Below are 18,864 nucleotides of genomic sequence, written 5' to 3' on the forward strand. Positions count from 1 at the left end.
TTCTTTTAGCTTGTAGATCCATTTACAGTGGACTACCTTTTGGTTCTTTGGTCTTTCAACGAACTTTCAAGTCTCATTTTTGTTTAGAGACTGGATTTCTTCTCTCATAGCCTTTTTTCCAACTTTCAGAATTTTTACAGTTAACCACTTCCTCAAATGAGGCCGGTTCAATAGACTCCAAGGCTTCACCTTAAACTAGGACAAATTTCATCAAATTTGAAGAGATGTATTTCAAATTGGGCTTCACTTGTCTTCTCTCTCTATCCTTCACTAATTGGTAATCATCCAAATTAGTACTTGCAGATGTTTCTTGATTAGGGACAACAGTTTCAAGAATTTCAAGTTCAGGTTGTTCTATCACTGCGTCTTGATCAGATTCTTCTTAAGTTTAGATTTCACTATCTTCTGGATTATCACCTAATCTCTTCACCTCAAGTTCCATCTTCTTTTCAGTAGAAGATTATCCTTCCTCAATCTGTTTGTTCTGACTTACTATGTTTTTAAGACAAGGCATATCAAGTTCATTGAACTTCATGTCTCTACTGTTAATAATCTTAATGCCCTTTACACCTAAAACCCATAGTTTATATCTTTTTACTCCCTTTGGATAACCTAACATGACACACTTAGTAGCCCTAGGGTCCAATTTACCCTCAACCTGATATGCATAAGCCGCACAACCAAACACTCTAATATGTGACAAATTTGGGATTTTTTCAGACCAAAACTCTTGAGGAGTCTTGAAGTTAGCAGAACTAGAAGGTGACCTATTTATCAAATAGGCAGCAGTACATACGGCTTCGTCCCACAAACCTTTAGATAACCCAAAATTAATCATCATACATCTGACTTTATCCATTAAAGTCTGATTCATTCTCTCTGCCACCCATTTTGTTGAGATGTATGTCTTATGATCCCGTGCCTCATTATACCCTTTCCCTTACAAAAACTATCAAATTCGAAGTTGCAAAACTCTAAATCATCATCCGTCCTAAGAGTTTTCACACCCTTTCCTATTTGATTTTCAACTAAGGCAAGCCAAGACTTAAACTTACTAAAAGTTTTAGATTTGGATTTAAGGAGATATACCCAAACTTTACTCGAGTAATCATCAACAATGAATAGAAAAAAAATATGTTCCCTCCATGTGTGGGATGTTTTTTAGGATCCCACAAATTGGCATGAATATAGTCCAATGGTCTCTTAGTGTTGTGTTCACCTATCCCAAAGCTAACCTTGTGTGACTTTCCTAGAACACACGTCTCGCAAAAACTTAAATGTGTAACACTATCCTTATCAAGTAAATTCTAGTCACTAAGGTATTTCAATCCTTTATTCCCAATGTATCCCATCCTCTTATACCAAAGATCTGATTTATCTTCACAAACTGAAAATAATGCCAACTCTTTCCTATCTAAGGTTTTACCTTGAAGGACATATAACCCATTCCTCTTGAGACCTTTCATAACCACTAGAGATCCTTTACAAATCTTTAAAGTACTAGCATGAGATCTGAACTCATGACCTTCTTCTTCTAGAGTGCCTAAGGAAATAAGATTCTTTGCCAGGCCCGGGACATACCTAACACCTCTAAGGGTCTAATAATGCCATCATGCATACTAATAGCAATATCACCTACTCCTTCTACATTGTGTGTACGATCATCCCCTAAGTATACTTTTCTAGGATTCACATCTTTATAGTTATAGAACCAAGATTTAACAAGACACATATAAACAATGGCACTTGAGTCTAATACCCACTCAGTATCGAAATCAATATTAGAAACATTCATGACATGTATGATATCACGAGCACCGTCTACATCGGTGTCAAAATCTCCTGACACGGTCATAATATTTAGGCAATCGAGGGAATCATTTACAGCAACTAAGTTCTGATCATCACTGTGCTGAGGTCTTTGTTTCTTCTTAAAGTCATTACAGTCTTTCTTGAAATGTCCTAACTTGCCACAATGGAAGCATTTCTTACCACTCTTATCTCTAGACTCAAACCTACCTTCGACTTCTCTCTGCCCGTCTTACTTTGAAAATGGTTCTCCCTTGTCTCATTTCTCCCTCTAACAAACAAACTCTCTTTTCTTGAGATACCCCTCAACTCTTTCTTAAGCTTTAGCTCCCTAGCCCTTAAAGCACCAGTCACAATATCTTTGGTAAAAGTATCCCTAGCATATGTGATAGCATTCTTAATATCTCTATAAGATTCGGGCGTAGCATTTAAAAGTATGACTGCTAGATACTCATCATCAAATTTCTTATCATTGTAGGCCAAACACTTGAAGAGTCTGTTAAAGTCACTCAAATTGGATTCAAGATCATGTTTCGGGTCCAGCTTAAAACTGAACAACTTTTGAAGCAAATGTATTTTGTTTGGGAGAAATTTTTCCAAAAATAGCTTGGCAAGTGCTTCCTACAACTCTTTGACAGCCTTATGTGGTTCAACTTGTCCTAACACATAATCAGATAAATGTAATGTTATTAAACTATGTGCAATTTCATTCATTTCAATAATTTCATCCAGTTTAGCTTTTAATGCATCGGGATATTTTTCTGGGCCGTCAAGAGCTTTAGAAACTTTTTTTTGAATTAAAATAGCTTTTATTTTTTGCTTCCAAATGGAATAATCTCCCTTAGCATTAAATTGTGTCAATTCAACTTGAGAGGCCATGGTAGCAAAATAATATTTTCGGAAAAAGTTTTACTTAGCCAATTTACCCACACACAAATGCAAGCTCAAACCAATTTATGTATAAATTACTTTCTAAGATGACATAAACGATGATATCGTAATAAGTAACACGTAACCAATATCACAAGAGTCAAATAACAATATGGCAGCAAATAATACAATATTTCAATTGTAAATTCGAGAGGTTGTTTAGCGCGCAAATCGAGTGAACCAATCTTTTGGTTCGTATTTTAAAGAGAGATACAAGTCTTTATTGATCTAGGACCTCTAGAAGCTACCATAAGTCATCCAACAATTGCTATAACACCAGCAAACACCACTGAGTCGCCAACGGAAAAAGTTTCGCCTTTTCCACTTTTCTGCGCGAGATTGTATCTGTTTCCACAGTACCCCAAAACTGAAATCCAACAAAACCAAAAGGTCAGATATTTATCAAGGAACAATCTATCTTTTTTGACCTCCGACTGAATCCCTTCTAGGCGCTCGCACGCGCCGCACGTGTCCTCTGCTCATGGTCTTGGGTGCCGCCTCAACCAGTGGTGCGTGTATCATACGCATTGCATCGAAACAGTTTGCTTGAAGTCTGGAGTCTGTGGTGGACTCCGTTCGTCCACCAGGTGCGTCGTTTTTCCAGAAAATGAGTTTAAAGTTTCTGTTGAAGTTGTTTTCGAACAAAATCGAACCCTTTTGACTTCCAATCTGATTTTCAACTTGTTTTAACACTTTGCACCACTAACCTAAGTTTTGATACCATTTGTAGAGTTTAAAGTGTAGTATGCAAACGATTATTACAACTACAATGCGAAAAATATAAATTCTCTAAGGGTCCGTTTGATTGCAAAGATGGAATTGAATTGAATTGCCTATAAATTGTTTTCCTGGGAATTGTAAATTATTATGTTTGATTGATATAATTTTTCACATGGAAAATATTAAAATGAAAGTATTTTTTGGTGTTCGTTTGTCTTCGTTTTTTTATGAAAATTGTCAATTAAAAGAATAGATTTTACTGGTATTGGAAATGAAATTTGTTTCCATTGCCAACAAAAAAATAAAAATAAAAAAAATCAAGAAAATCATCTATCTTTTGGTGTTCGTTTGGCTTTGTTTTACATGAAAATTGTTGATTTAAGGAATATCCTTTTTTTCAATTCTTCCTAGAATTTGTTTCAATTGCAAAAAGAAAAAAAAAACGTAAAGAGCTGGAATTGCAATTCCCACCATTTTGGTGGGAATTGCTTTTCATCAAAAAGCAAGAAAATGCTTATGTGGCATGGGTTTAGCGAAAATCTTTTTCATGGAAAATTTCTACCATCAAACATGTCAAAAAGTGAGAACGGAATTTAATTTCCATTTTCCATGGAAAATGGAGGTATATCAAATAGGGCCTAAGTGTAAAACCGAACCAAACGACCCAAAACTTCTTCAACACCACCAATGGAGTCTCATATGATGTTGAACTCAGATTTGTACCACACCGAATCATACACTATCATCCATGGAAATGGCAATGAATATACCGAGAAAAGATCCATCAGAAGCCACCAAAAATCTCACCGGAGATGTAGGATGCTCCCACTTGGTTACCTCTCTATTCTTTTTCTCCAATGTTATGCCAAGTCCAAAAATGAGAGAAATGAAGAAGTCTTGTAATTATAGAGCCAATTCATTTGAATTCAAAGTTCAAATATAGTACTATGGTCAACAAGAAAGTGACAACATTAGTATAGGATAATTGACCACAAGATTAAATCCAACCACAAATAAATTTTTTTTTATAGGCCACGTTATTCTTTGTTCACAAATTACAAATTTTTCAAGTCGCAACTTATGTCATGGTCATAAAATTTCAAATTAATTAGTCACTAATTATTTATCATTCACAGCTTAATAAAATGTAAGTCACGATCACATATTTAGGTCACATATTATTTATTTGATACAAATTTATTAATTTATTGGTCACAATCAATCAAAAATTGGTCACAAACACCACCCTACCCTACTTGATCCCATCCCATCCGATCCCACCCCACCCTATCCTACCTATTACCACAATCACAATCACATCCACTATCGTAGCCATCGCCATGACCATCACCACTACGACCACCAGATGCATCGCCTTTGTCAAAACTAAATATATCGCCACTAACTCTAGATTCATCAATAGTAGCGCTCGATTCACCACTACCGCTGCCAATGAAACCACTCCAACATCACCACACCATGGAACCAATCATCACCAACAAACAAGAATCAACAATATCTGGCGTGGCTGCCATCCTTCACGCTAAAAAACCATCCCTAAAATATCATATCAAAACCATAGCAGCACAACACTGCCATAAGCGCGATAACATAGCCTCTTCTACATTGGTTCTGAGAGGTGGCTCTCGCGTCGCTGACGAATGATGGGAGAGCTGCGTGCAGCTGCGGTATCACTTAAAGAGAGAAAAGTGATGGTGCCAGGAAAAATGGGGGGTGGTACGAGGTTGTGCCATCCTCTGGAGGTGGTATCTCGCAATGCTGTCCCGCGATATTATGTTGTCTCATGGTGGTAATGTGAGGCTGCATCGTCGACAGAGAGGAAGGAGAGCAGCATCGTCGGTGAGGGTTTATAGAGAGTGTGAGAAGAGAGAAGATGGAAAGATGGAGAAGATAGTGGAAATGGTTTTTAGGGGTTGGGAAGAAATTGAAATGGGTTATAAGGTGGATTAGTTTAATTTTATAATAATAATAATATTATTATTATTATTTAAAATTTTAATTATATTTGATTTTATAAAGAAAAACTTATAACTTTTAATAATGAATTGAGATTTTGAAATCACTTAGTTTCCATAATTTCCACAAATAATTTTTAGTCACTTAGCCCTTGTTGAGTCACATTCTTATAAAAAAAATGCATTTTTAAATAGAGTATTGATGAAAAATGTTTGGTCAAAAAATAAAGAAAAGTCATAGATTTGCATGTAAAATTATTTTATTGAAGAATATGATTGAAATGATGTTAAATCACTATTGAATAATGTATTTTGATGAAAAAATGAAACTCAAACAAGGGTTTAATGGTCCAACCCAACCCTACAGGAAAGTAGAAAACGGCACGTTAACAAGCCAAAAAATCTGGAGAAATTGAGTAGTAGAAAAGCTGAAATATTATTTCCTTGCAAAATCCTGTCAATAATTCAGAGAAAAAACCTATGGCACACCTCTATCAATCCTTGTCTCCACAAAAAATCTAATACTTTGTACTGGACAACAATAAATCTAACAATACGTTAAGGGAGCTGTGAGCACTGACGACTATCTTAAAAGCCTCTTTTGGAGGCCGTAGATAATAGTTGTAATTGGGAATGAAATGGCGGCTCAACGATGATCATTGGAATGTAAGAAACTTTAATCGATCATGTGGGCTTGTATGTGTGAATAATTGCGTGTTAAATTAAGTGGAAATTACAGATTTTCAGGTGTTTAAAAATTGAAATTCTAAAATCAAGATAAAAGTATTTTTGTTCTAAAATCAGGTTTGAATAATAACTCAAACCCTAATTCAATTACAATTCCTAATTTATTCATTCTCCACTCCCACTCTCACACTCATTGTCCGTCTTCCTCTCCCTCTCATCTCTTCCTCCCTGTCACGCCGTCTCCCCCGCCGTAACACTCCACCACGTAGGCAGCACTGGCGGTGCGCTGTGATGAAGAGATCGGAGATGGCGGTTGGTGTGGCTGCCTGCTGGTATCTGTAATCTTCTCGATCAGAGACGGTGGTCGTTGTCGCCGATGGTTCTATAATGAAGAGGAGATGACACGACGATGCAGATCCGCCGCATCGCCCCGAAGCAGATCCCAGCGCCGCCTCACTTTTCCCATACCAGTCAGCACGAAAGTAGCTCTACACCACCTCGAAGCAGTCACACTCCGGCGACTCTTCATAGGCGAAGCACTGTACCAGCGCGGAGAAGCAGAAACAGTTCGGGTTGCTGGCGACTTTGTGGGTTTGAACGGTGTTTTGTGTGGTGGTGGCGATGCGGGTTTTGTGGTGGCGGCTTTGGTGGTGAATCTGGTGATTTGGATGGGGTTTGGACAGTGTTTTGTGTAGTGGTGGTAATGTGTTTGTGTGGTGGAGGTTTTGTGGTGACGGCTGTAGTGGTGGTTGAATTTGGCTGTGGTTTGGGGGTTGTTTTGGTGGTGGTGTGGTTTTAGATGGTATTTGTTGGTTGTATAGGTAGGGTTGCTAGCGGCGATGGTGGATCAACGTTGATTTTTGTTGGTGGTGCAGGCAGTGTTGACGGCGGTGGTGATGGTTGTGGTGGTGGTGTGGTGTGGTGTCAGGGTGAGTGTGGTGGTGGTATGTGACCAATTATTTAGTTATTTGTGACCTAAAAAGTTGATAACTTGTGACTAAAAAATGATCCGTGACCAACTAATTCCAAAATCTATGACTGACAAATAAACAGTGACCTAAAAATTTGATAACTTACGATGTAAAAGTAATTTGTGATCAATTAATTTAAAAATATGTGACCGATTAAAAAACTGTGACCTATAATAATTTTGATTTGTGACTGACGAAAGAATCTGTGACCAATTATTTTTATAATACGTGACATTGTGATCTTAAAGTACATATCTGTGACCATAAATCTTATAACTGTGACTGTAATATGCTTCATTAATAAAATATTTTTAATTAATTAACACAAACCTGATTTTTGCATTTTAGAACTTTAGGCTTGGAATTTGAATTGGCCATACTTAAAGCCTGATTCATGAATTTTTCCCTTAAATTAAAGCTATCAAATTTGGTTAAACCCATTTAAAAGTGATCCAATAAGATTTCTGTATTTTGGGATTTAATGTATCCAATTAAAGTATGAGTATTTTATTTGTAGAGATCGGGGCCCAAGTTCCTAATTCTATGACTGACCGAATTAGGTCAAGGGCACCAATGTATAAATACGGTTATAGCTCCCAGATCACACGTACGTGAATTACTCATTCTATCCTATCTCCCATCGCCAGAGAGAATTCGGGCTGCATGTAGATTTGGAAGACTAAACCGTAAGATTCAATTGTTGCATTAACCAGGTCTGATTCAGGTACGTTTTCGCTATAGTTCTTGAATTTCTTGATGACCTAACATGAAGATCCGATGATTTTAAAGTAATAAATTCTCCTCTATGGAATAGAAGTTTGAACAAAGCATTTGATTAAGCAAGTTGCTGCGCCCATCTCTAAACTCTTCTTCGTTTATAACATAGCATTCCCATAGGATTTAGTCCTAATTTTTCTGTTAGAAGATGCCATTACCCACACCTAAAATCTCCATCTTGTCCAAAGTTTTATAAAGTTGGCATGTGTTAGGGGCGAACATGGGTTGGGTTTGATCAATTTTTTTTCCCAATCCAAACCCAACCCAACCCAACCCAACCCAATTAATGGTTTAAACTCAACCCAACCCAATCCGATCAAGTTTGGGTCGGTTTAGATTATGTTGGTTAGTTTGGGCTTCAACCCAATTAAAATTGGATCCGATTATTTTATTGTTAAATTTGGATAAATTTTTAGGTGTAAAATTACTTGAAAACCTTTTTTTTATTACGTATACAAGGAATTCTTTCTGAAAAATAAAGTATAAATAAATTTAAAATTTATGAAGCATTTTCATTTTTGTAATTTTTTGAGATTTGTTCATTTAATCATCACGTTCTTAATTTTTATTTTATTATCATATAACATTTCATTTGTACAAAGTGTTCATATGAATCAATCTATGTAAATAAAACGAGCGTTTATAAATTATAAGTCATCATATCTTTACTATTGTGCTTATTTAGGGGGGTATTTTTTTTCATTTAGATATTAATTTTTTTAATTCATTGGATTGGGTTTTAAATCATAACCCGAGACTCAATCCAACCCAACTTCAAATCTAATTTTTCAATTCAACCCAATCCAATTGAACTTTAAAAAACCAACCAAACCGATTTGGGTTGAGGGTTGAATGGTTTCGGTTGGATTTTGCCCAACTCCAACATGTATTGAAAGCTTCACAAACTGGTCTTTGAGTTTAAAGTAAATGAACTCCAATCTTTGTGTAACCGGATAAAGTAGAATGCGTGAAGGAAATTTGAGGATGAAGTTCCATTTTTTATTTTTGATTATTCTTGGTCACCATCCCAACCTAAATATCACAAATCTCATGGTTAAAGGCAGTCGCGGCGAGCTAGGGTGGCGGCCCTAGTTGGATCCGCCATGCTAATTTTTTTTTTTTTTGGGTAACAATAGATTAAATTATATAAAACTTGGCAACAATGTTATTTGATGAATTATATTTATTCTTATAACAGAATTATATATGTTCAGTTTGAATAAAATAATTGTTATATTTATACTTTAGGCCTTGTTCGATTTCCCTTTTTTTTAAAATACATTTTTTCTTTCTTCTTTTATCCATACGTTCTTCAATAAAATAATATTACATGTAAATCCAAAACTTTTCTTTATTTTTAGTCACATGTTCTCTATCAAATCACCATTCCAAAATACATTTTTTGCAAAAAAAAAAAAAAAAAAAAAAAAAAAAAAAAAAAAAAAGTTTTTCAAAAAAACCCCAATTCAAAAAAACATTTTTTGAAAAAAAAAAAAAAAAAAAAAAATGAATATCAAAAGTACTTTTAATATTTTATTGCGGCCAACGGTAGATGGTCAACGATCGCCCATGCTAACTCAAACTCCTGGATTCGCCCCTGATTAATGGCCGCCATTTTTCTTCCGTTTTTATTAATTCCTTTTATGTTTGAAACTCAAAGCAATAATGGATTACCTTTTTGTGAACTTGATCAAGCTAGAAGATGCTAGAGAAAATTTTGTTCGTCCAGCGATAGTCATTTGCTTCTGAAATTTTTGGGATGCTTCCCGGAGCTCCATTTTCTTCACGTTTGAGAATATTTGGTTAGCTTTTTCTCATGCGATTTCTTCATTAAACTATACCCTTTTTCACAAATGGCATCAATCTATTGACCTCGAAAAATATATCAACAGAATTCTGATCACATCCTCTCCACATAAACGTCACATATGCAATGGAACATTCCATTAGAAGGTAAAGGTCGCATTCAACGACCGTTTGTACTTCGATGGTCAAGTCAACCCAGAAAAGGTATGCTCTCTAACCCTAGCCAAACTCCTCTCCCCTCTCTTACACTCTTTTACTCTCATTGGCTCTCTGTAAATTCTATCTTGGAGAAGTTTGATTTGCTGCCATTCACGCTATCATCATTAGTATTTTGAGGGGTCAAATGTATCCTAATTTATTTTGCATATGTGCAATGGATGTATTGTATTACAAATTGATTTAGTCCATATTACAGAGAAGATGTTGTCGAGTTCTCGATAAATTATATGCAATATCTATATTTTTGAGGCATTTCATAAGTCCTCATATATTGGAATGACTTATATTCTCAAAGGTAATTTGCAAGTCCACCTACATTTGAAATCGCTACATATTTTTGAGATTGTTCATAATCCCTCACATATTGGAGTTGCTCATATTTCTGAGGCAATATGTAAAGACCTCACATAATTGACTAATATTTTGAATTCCGATCCACACATGAATATAAGACTAGAACTTGCAGACTACTATTACACCTATAAATTACGTACCATGCACATGATGAAAAGATCTCATTTATGTCAACGTGACATCAATTATTCAATTGATTGGACTATTTAATTAAACAACTTTATATTGGGCTTGTGCTTGATCAATTAACCACTTGGCCCATTATCATTCCCCTATATATACGTGAATTCACTACACAAAATGTAGGGTAATTAGTACAAAACGTTCCTACCTTTCGATTTTTGGTAGATTTCACCCTCACTTTTACCTTTTTTGCCCAAAATATCCTTCTATCAACTCCTGTTAAAATGCTCTGTCAAATAAAATAAAATGGATATTTTCTTTTCAAAATGCAAGGGTAAGATTGTCTAAACCAATTTGTTCTTCATTTTGGCTTCAATCCTTCCTTCTTCTTCAAATGTTCATAACCCCCAAAAACCAAAAAAAAAACAAAAAAAAAAAAAAAAAAAAAAAAAAAAAAAAAATAATAATATGAAAAAAAAATTTACAAAATTATTTCATTCAATAAATAAGGGAAAATGACGCAAAGAACTGAATTTATTGTTGAAAAGAATCACGGCAACTGTAATACTTGATTGCTCAAAAAATTTTGGAATGGTATATGAAGAGAATGAATATATTAAATGTGGTTAATAAACTTGAGATGACCATCCCCATTTCGTACTCACGAAGGGTGTAAATAAGGGGTAAAGTGAGAGTCAATTAAAATGTGATTCTATGAATCGACAATACATAAGATGGAGAAGATGATGAAAGATGAACAAGTATTCTTCTCATTTTAGCATAAAATCGAATTGGTGGTAACAATCACTATCTTTATATTGTATTTGCGAAAAAATCCCTACCTTTATATTGTCTTTGCTCAAAACATCCCTACATTTGTTATAAATTGTGCAACCATCCCTAGTTTTGAGCTTGTTGTTGAGTACTGGTTTTGCTAAGTAGGAACAGTTTGCACAATTTATAACAAAACTAGGGATATTTTGCGCAAAGACAATGTAAGGATAGTGATGTTTTTCACAAATACAATATAAAGATAGGGATTGTTACCACCAATTCGATTTTATGCTAAAATGGGAAGAATACCCGTTCATTTTTCATCATTTTCTCCATCTTATGTATTGTCCATTCATAGAATCACATTTTAATTGGTTTTCTCACCTTACCCCTTATTACACCCTTAATGAGTACGAAATGGGGATGATCATTTCAAGTTTATTAACCACATATAACATATTCATTCTCTTTATATATCATTCCAAAATTTTTTGAGCAATCAAGCATTACAGTCTTTTCAACAAGAAATACAGTCCTTTGCGTCATTTTCCCTTATTTATTGAATGAAATAATTTTGTACAAATTTTTTTTATATTACTTCACTTTTTTAGTTATGAACATTTGAATGAGAATGAGGGAGTAAAGCCACAATGAAAAACAAATTGATTTAGACAATCTTACCCCTGCATTTTAATAGAGAGTTGACAGAAAGATGTTTTGCGCAAAAAAAGTAAAAGTGATGGTGAAATCTGCCAAAAAACGAAAGGTAAGAACGTTTTCTATAAAAATCTTGAAAGGTAGGGACGTTTTGTGCTGCTAAGTACCCAAAATGTACGTTCTCTAACCTTAGCCGTAATCCCCCTCTTTGAGATGAACTTCAACTGACTTCTGAAGGACGTGGAATTTCATTTCCCAACTAATGGAGTACAATATATCAATACAATCGCCTTTATTACGTGGTACAACAGCGATACTATGATATACATCACTCTACATTAACAAATTCTTCCCCCATCTTTACAACTCTCATTTATACATGAAAGGTTGGTTAATCCTAAATTGCCTTCTACCTGAAAATGAACTTACAATGGCTATTAACTGACTGATATATGTCACCTTTAGCTTGTTGCTTCAACGGGGACTCCCAAAGCAGACTGCAACCATAAAAGTTCTAGAAGCAGTCAGTCAATAACATTTTCGGCAAAAATTGTTATTCACACAGTAAAAATTACATTTTAAGCTTAGCCAAACATCCCAGCAATCAATAAATCGTATGATCCCTTAGAAATCTTGATTTAAAATGACACTGAAAGAGCAACAGAGTATCACACTGACCGTACTAAGAAGTCGTAGACCAGCAGGCCTTGTGAATTTCCTTGCAAAAAGGAAGCATGTGGAGGGTTTCCCCTTACTAGTGCACCATTCTCTTCTGTATTCGGTCTCGTAATAAACATTGTCTATACCCTACATAAAGAGAGAATATATAGAGGTAATATATACCATCTCTCTTCCCAATTTTCCAAGATATTCCAGGTATCTTGAAAATGCGATCATGAGATTGATAAACAAAAGCTACACTCAAATGCACGACTTTAAGTGCTCGTTCAGTATCGGACATTTGAATGTAAAGTATTTTATCTTATTTTTCTCCCTTGATACCATTTCGAGCTATCTAAGCTCAATCTACTTTGTTGAACATGCCATAAGCATACACTTCTTTTAATCTTTAGATGGTCTCACATATTTTGCAGTTATATTTTCCGTAAAATAATGTAAATAATTCAACAAGCCATCGTGTAGACATCAAGTTATGCATCTCAATATGCATTCCAAGTTACAGTTTATACAGAGACGGAGCAGAAAGTTTTTGCTCGACCCATTTCACCATATAATATTTTGGAACATAAGCATAAAAGCAGCGCAAAATATATCATACCTTAATGGATTTTACAAGTGTGAGAGTAGCATCAGCTAACTTGTAAGTTAAAGGATGCCATCCTCGCCTTTCATGTTCTCTGGAAGAGGAAAGGTCCCAAGAGGTATGAGTCAACGTCCTCCTTGTAATTTCCAGTTCAAGACCTTTTTGCTGATCATTAACAAGAAAACTAAGAGAATTAGAGGAAACTGAGAATACTATTAAGGAAACATAGTTTACAACCTTAAAGGCATCAAAGCACATTAGGTTATCAAATAATATTGAATCTGATTGGTCAAAACGCATTTTTCTCAATAGTTCCTATCTTTCTGATCAAGTTTTATCCTGTAAAGGAGAAGAAAGAACAACTTACCGCAAGCAAGGTTTGAACGTAATGTTCATCCGGTATACAGTTATGCTCCTTAGAATTATCAGAAGGCTGCAGGAGGCAATTATTGATAAAAAGAGTGAAAACCTTGTACTCAGAAGTCAATATTAACAACTTATAATTTGCATTTAGTTTAAGATCAGGCAATATGAATGGTCCATGTAGATAATGTCAGCTATTTTTTTAGGTGCAAATGTAGTAAGCTGCTATAAGATGCCGGAAAACAAGAGAAACAAACAACAGAGAATCTTACAATGTGTCGATCTCGCCAAAATTCAGGTAGAGACTTCCTCTGTTAGGAAAAAGTGAACAAATGAGTGCATAACACACTAGAAGGAACTTTATAGTCAACAATATATACACATATATTGTACGTACAAGGCAAAATTAAGCAACCTATAGATCAAAAACCACATTCATTAGGGAAACATAATGTCTTAATGCATTGCTCCTTGTGATCATGAAGTCTGGCTAATTGAAAACTAAAAGTAGTAAATCTCTACACATGAATTAAGGTTAATAAACCCCTAACAGTGACATGATAGTTCCCTAACTTGTAAACCCGAACAAGTCAAAACTTAAAATTTTGTGAATAAAGGGTAAAAGTGGTTCATTTTAAAGTTCCTATTTTTCATAATGAAGTTACGTCGTAGAAAAGTACCCACAATAAACAGCTCTTTGCTGAAACTGTTATCTTGCAGTGCCACCAAAACTGTTCAACAAAATGATTAAAACACTTGCCTGGCAATGGGACTGAAACATTGCGAATACAGTGTCATCTTTCACAAAAATATCAGCATGATTTCTCATCAGAACAACCCACTGCAAAATGCAGAAGATGCTTCACGTTCTCTTTTATTATGGAGTTTCTGAAATTATTTATCTTCAGTAAGCAACAATGCTAAGAAATGACGTTACTTGAGATCCTTTCCTCCAGTTCTCGACAGGAATCACTGGATGCATTTTTGGATTGTAACGCCCTTCTTTCGTGTCAGCAAAACTGTTACCAATTTAGAGTACAAGCAAAGTTTTAAACCCACTCTTGACCCATACATCTTTCCAACCCCTATTTGTGTAAATTTTTGTCCAAAAATGATATGCAAGAAAGTAAAAGAGAAAAAATATATTCAGATATATCTTGTGATTATTGAGATCACAGAGTTGATAAAAATGTATTTACTTGTGAAAAGAAAGCTTAAAAAATGCAGTTGCACTAACCTGTCCACAAAACTAGTTGAGGCAGACATTATGTAATCATATGTGTAGCTGAAGTTGTATAAAGGTATGCAGCTGTAACAAGATTAAGAAGCAGAAATATCGTTAGTCATGTGATTTGCGGGAAACAGAACATAGACTTAAAAAAATAATTAAAAAAAAAAAAATCCTCAATAATCTTGTTACAATTACACAAACTAAGTCATCTCCCCATAATTTTGGTGTCGACTACATGAATCCATTTTTTGCCAATCTATTCTATTCATTATTAGATCAACAACCACAAGACGCCATGTTAATTTAGGTCTACACACCCTCTTCCAATGAGATCACATCATTCTTATGACAAGAGCTACTATAATTCTACACAAACATGTGCCGACAACCTAATTCATTATTCACTTAATTTCTCCACAACTGGCAACTACACTTGTTGCCTTTAGTCTCATATCTTATCACTTTACATCTACTCAAAAATTTAATAATTTGAAATCACCTGTCTGAAAGAAAAATAAACCGCTCATTAAATGGATCCATCAATGCATTTTCAAGCAAAATGCGTTCTGCCTGGATCATGCTTGCTTCTCCCCAGTCTACCTGGAAAGAAACCATCACTTGCTAAATATTACTCAAAAGTTCACTGAGTTAACACGAGGGTTCAGACATAAAGTCAGATCACATTTTGCATTCATTATAGATAACTTGTCAAATTGAGTTAATAACATATACAAGATGAAAAAAATCATAATAGAATTTTTAGTTGATGAATTATTAAACATTTCATTTAAATTGCTATATATTTCATGTTGCTTCTCCCATACTTCAAATAAAAGTAAACCTGCACACTATCATTAATCTGGCGATTCAAAAAGTAACTTGATCTTGTTGTTGCCTTGCTGAGCAGAAAACCAGGTCTTGAGTGAACAAATATTGAGAACCTATTCTCTTTATCACCCTGCAAAACATCACAAATGACTCTCATATGTCAATTACTGTTGCTGATTGTCTTATGATTTGAACTATTCAAACATCAAAGTCAAAATAAAATGTCTTAGAAGTATAAAAATAAAGCAACTATATTTGCAATATGTATTGATAGGAAATCAACATGAATGTAACCCCCACTCCACCTTTCCACCCACCCTCACTGTTGGTGCAGAGAAGAGCCAACAAACAATTCACTTCACTCCAGGTCATTGTGAATTGATGAAAGATCAGAAAAAGTACTGTCCAGAGGCGTTTTACAATATGAATAGATAGGATTCATTTGAAATCCAGCACAAATTCTCATTTTGCTTGAAAGGTTTCACTATCAAGTCTTCTAATCCCTAAATTTTCTCCCTTGAAGTTCCGGACCTATTCAAAAGTCCAAAGCCCATAGATGAAGACCATGTAAGACCATCCTTAACAATTTAACTGACTGTCATATATTCAGATATTTAGAATACATTAAGGTGCCTAGAACATATTTTCTACAACCTGGAACCTTCATTAGAACACACATGATGAAATGATATTTTCTTTTCACCGATACATTACCATTTCCCTGTTTGTTTTGTTGAAAATACTGAAAAGTTGATAAAGATAAGTTTTTAGCCAAAATTCTTTATATATTTAATATAAGCATGTGAGAAGTCTTAGGCAGCATTTGAACTTCAACTCAACAAAATTTCTGCAGCCCCACTTAAACAATCATCTCTACACGAATCATTTTTCTCATTCAACTTGAAAGAAAAAATTGAGATGATCATCTAATAAAGTCCCCTGATCTTTTGAAGCTCCTTGACGCCTACTCTTACATCCCATGAGTTGAATGAGGTTGGTCACTATGTATTCGAGGCTTACTCATTACATCACAACAAACTATTTATGATTGTTATCAGTAAATAAGATGTTAAATAACTTCTTTACAAATTTTATTAAGCTGCCATTTACTAAGGTACTTTAAATGAGACAATCTTGGAAAAGCAGTTATGATATGTTCTATGTGAGACAATAGCTAATTGGTTCATGTAAATTTTCTTCGTAAAACTTGTAGCTCTTAATGCTGCTACTTTTGCAAGTTGGGCTGATCCTACGGACTGCAATAGGAGGACCCCTGAGAGTTGATTGAAATCATTTAAGGACGTATTACTATTACGATCTATCCTGTCTTCTATCTTTGCTTTGTTATTATTTGCAGCAGTAATTATCTTGTTGGTATATCCGTTCAAATATATTGCAAATCAAAGCACTCAACAATCTAAGCCACTAGCTAGAAAATCACCAGTTCAGCGAAATCAATTAACTATAGTTTAGTTGCAATGATTTGATTTAACCTAACCAATGTTTGATACACTTCTTGTTGATTATGATCTGATTTACTCTAATTGTCTTACACAAGTTTTTAAGAACTAATTTTCCTTTAGTCAAAATATTCTATTGTGGTCCAATAATATCTACAATTTATTCCTTTCAAATGTCATTAGAGAGTTTTCAAATTATAGATTAACATCATTAGTTATATTTCTGTCTAAATACTTTCAGTCCTCCATCCATTATCGATGCCTATCGCAACCAAATCAATACTATACTCGTATATTCCTCAAAAGGGATGCCAGCTTTTGTGTGCTACAAAGAAAGATGATACAACAGCATTTAAACAACACCTACTCTTAGTACTCTATACAGTAATATTAATTACAAACGGGGAAATTTATTTTGTTTATTGCGTCACTATTATGAATATGTAATGAATTGATTACTAAAAATAGAAATATTAGATGAAATAAAAACAAATAAAAAAGGGTAATTACCTGGAAGAATGCATCCCAAACCATCTCAAGTGGAAGTCGATTTCGTGCTATAAATAGAAACGCCATTTTCGGCTTCTGAACCAAAGGCGGGGAAATTAACGCCAAAAATTTGATCCTTATGTAAAGCGATTCCATTAATACTAAAGTCGCGAAACAAAATACAAGCAAAAACACAGCAAAAAGTTTCATCTTCCATCTCTGATGATTTTTCTGCGAAATCGATCTCCTCTTCATTTACTCTCAGCTTCACTCAAATTGTACAGCAAACGTTTGGACGATTTAGGGCTTCAATATTTCACAAATTCTTCCCAACACTTGAATTTCCATACAATCACTAGTCACTACAGTCTTAACTTTTTGTTTTTAATATAATCTGGGTATAAAAAATATCAGATCCAGAAACATGTGAAGTGTTAGAAATTAAAATGATCTACATTTAGCGTGAAATTCAACCAAATCATCTTATAATAAAATAAAAGCAACACAAATTAAAGTACATTATCTTCAAGAATCTCGTGAAAATGTTTGAAGCCGAGCATAACATATATCAGAGAAGGGCGTTGGGGTGTACGTGGGTATTGTGTGACTGTATTAACTGACTTGGCTCGAAGAATGAGACTTTAATAAGTGGGGAGTTGATTTGGTGCATTGCGTATGTCGCAGGCGATCAGGCCACCTTTTTGTTTGATTGGATGGAGATTAAGCCCCTGTTTGGCCCCCATTACGGGGAAAATTTAATGTATAGAATAGTGTTTTTTGAAAAATGAGTGATTGAAAAAGAAAGAAAAATTTTCGATTTACGTGTAATATTATTTTATGGAAGATTGTGTGGTTGAAAATAGGAAAGAAAAAAAGTAGAATGTAATGTAATGTAATTTAATGAAAATCAAACAAGGGCTAAATTGTCAGTTTTATCCTGCAAAGGGCAAGGCCCACCATGGCCCTGGACGGCTGGGCAGACAGGCCACCTATAGGTGGGCATCAAACGGTGTCCTGGACATCCAGGCCATGTGGACGTCAAGCAAAATCCTTCTACAAAATATGAACCCCGTTACATGTACAAAAGGGGGCTTCTACAAAAAACACACAAGGCAGTAAGTCAGGGTGTCCTAGGCCCAAGGCCATGTGGACGTCAAGCAAAACCCTTCTGCAAAATATGAACCCCGTTACGTGTACAAAAGGGAGCTTCTACAGAAAACACACAAGTTGGTAAGTCAGCATTTTTTTTTGCAATTTTTATCACCCATGGGTCCCCTGCATGGGACTGACCTCATGTGTCTCTTCTGGAGAGGTTCTAGTTTTGTGAACTCATTTTCTGTACAAATGATTTTCCCCGCAAAATATACACATTTACGAAATTTGCCCAATTCTCCTAATTCCATTGGGCCCTTTACTATTTGTCCAT

The 18,864-nt window shown here is 34.9% G+C and overlaps 1 protein-coding gene across 1 annotated transcript; it reads right to left on the reverse strand.

Moving 5' to 3' along the window:
• Positions 1-12,028: 12,028 nt before the first annotated feature.
• On the reverse strand, positions 12,029-18,109 carry LOC111374426. The gene is made up of 11 exons (XM_022997097.1): positions 17,460-18,109; positions 15,503-15,619; positions 15,161-15,261; positions 14,668-14,739; positions 14,368-14,449; positions 14,191-14,271; positions 13,703-13,741; positions 13,435-13,500; positions 13,083-13,232; positions 12,482-12,610; positions 12,029-12,300 (listed from the first exon to the last, which is right to left on the reverse strand). Exons 1-11 carry the CDS (start codon positions 17,691-17,693, stop codon positions 12,265-12,267), a joined length of 1,107 nt encoding a protein of 368 aa, XP_022852865.1. The 5' UTR covers positions 17,694-18,109; the 3' UTR covers positions 12,029-12,264.
• Positions 18,110-18,864: the final 755 nt, after the last annotated feature.

This window comes from Olea europaea, unplaced genomic scaffold, assembly GCF_002742605.1.
Source record: "Olea europaea var. sylvestris unplaced genomic scaffold, O_europaea_v1 scaffold1249, whole genome shotgun sequence".
Taxonomy (NCBI): Eukaryota; Viridiplantae; Streptophyta; class Magnoliopsida; order Lamiales; family Oleaceae; genus Olea; species Olea europaea.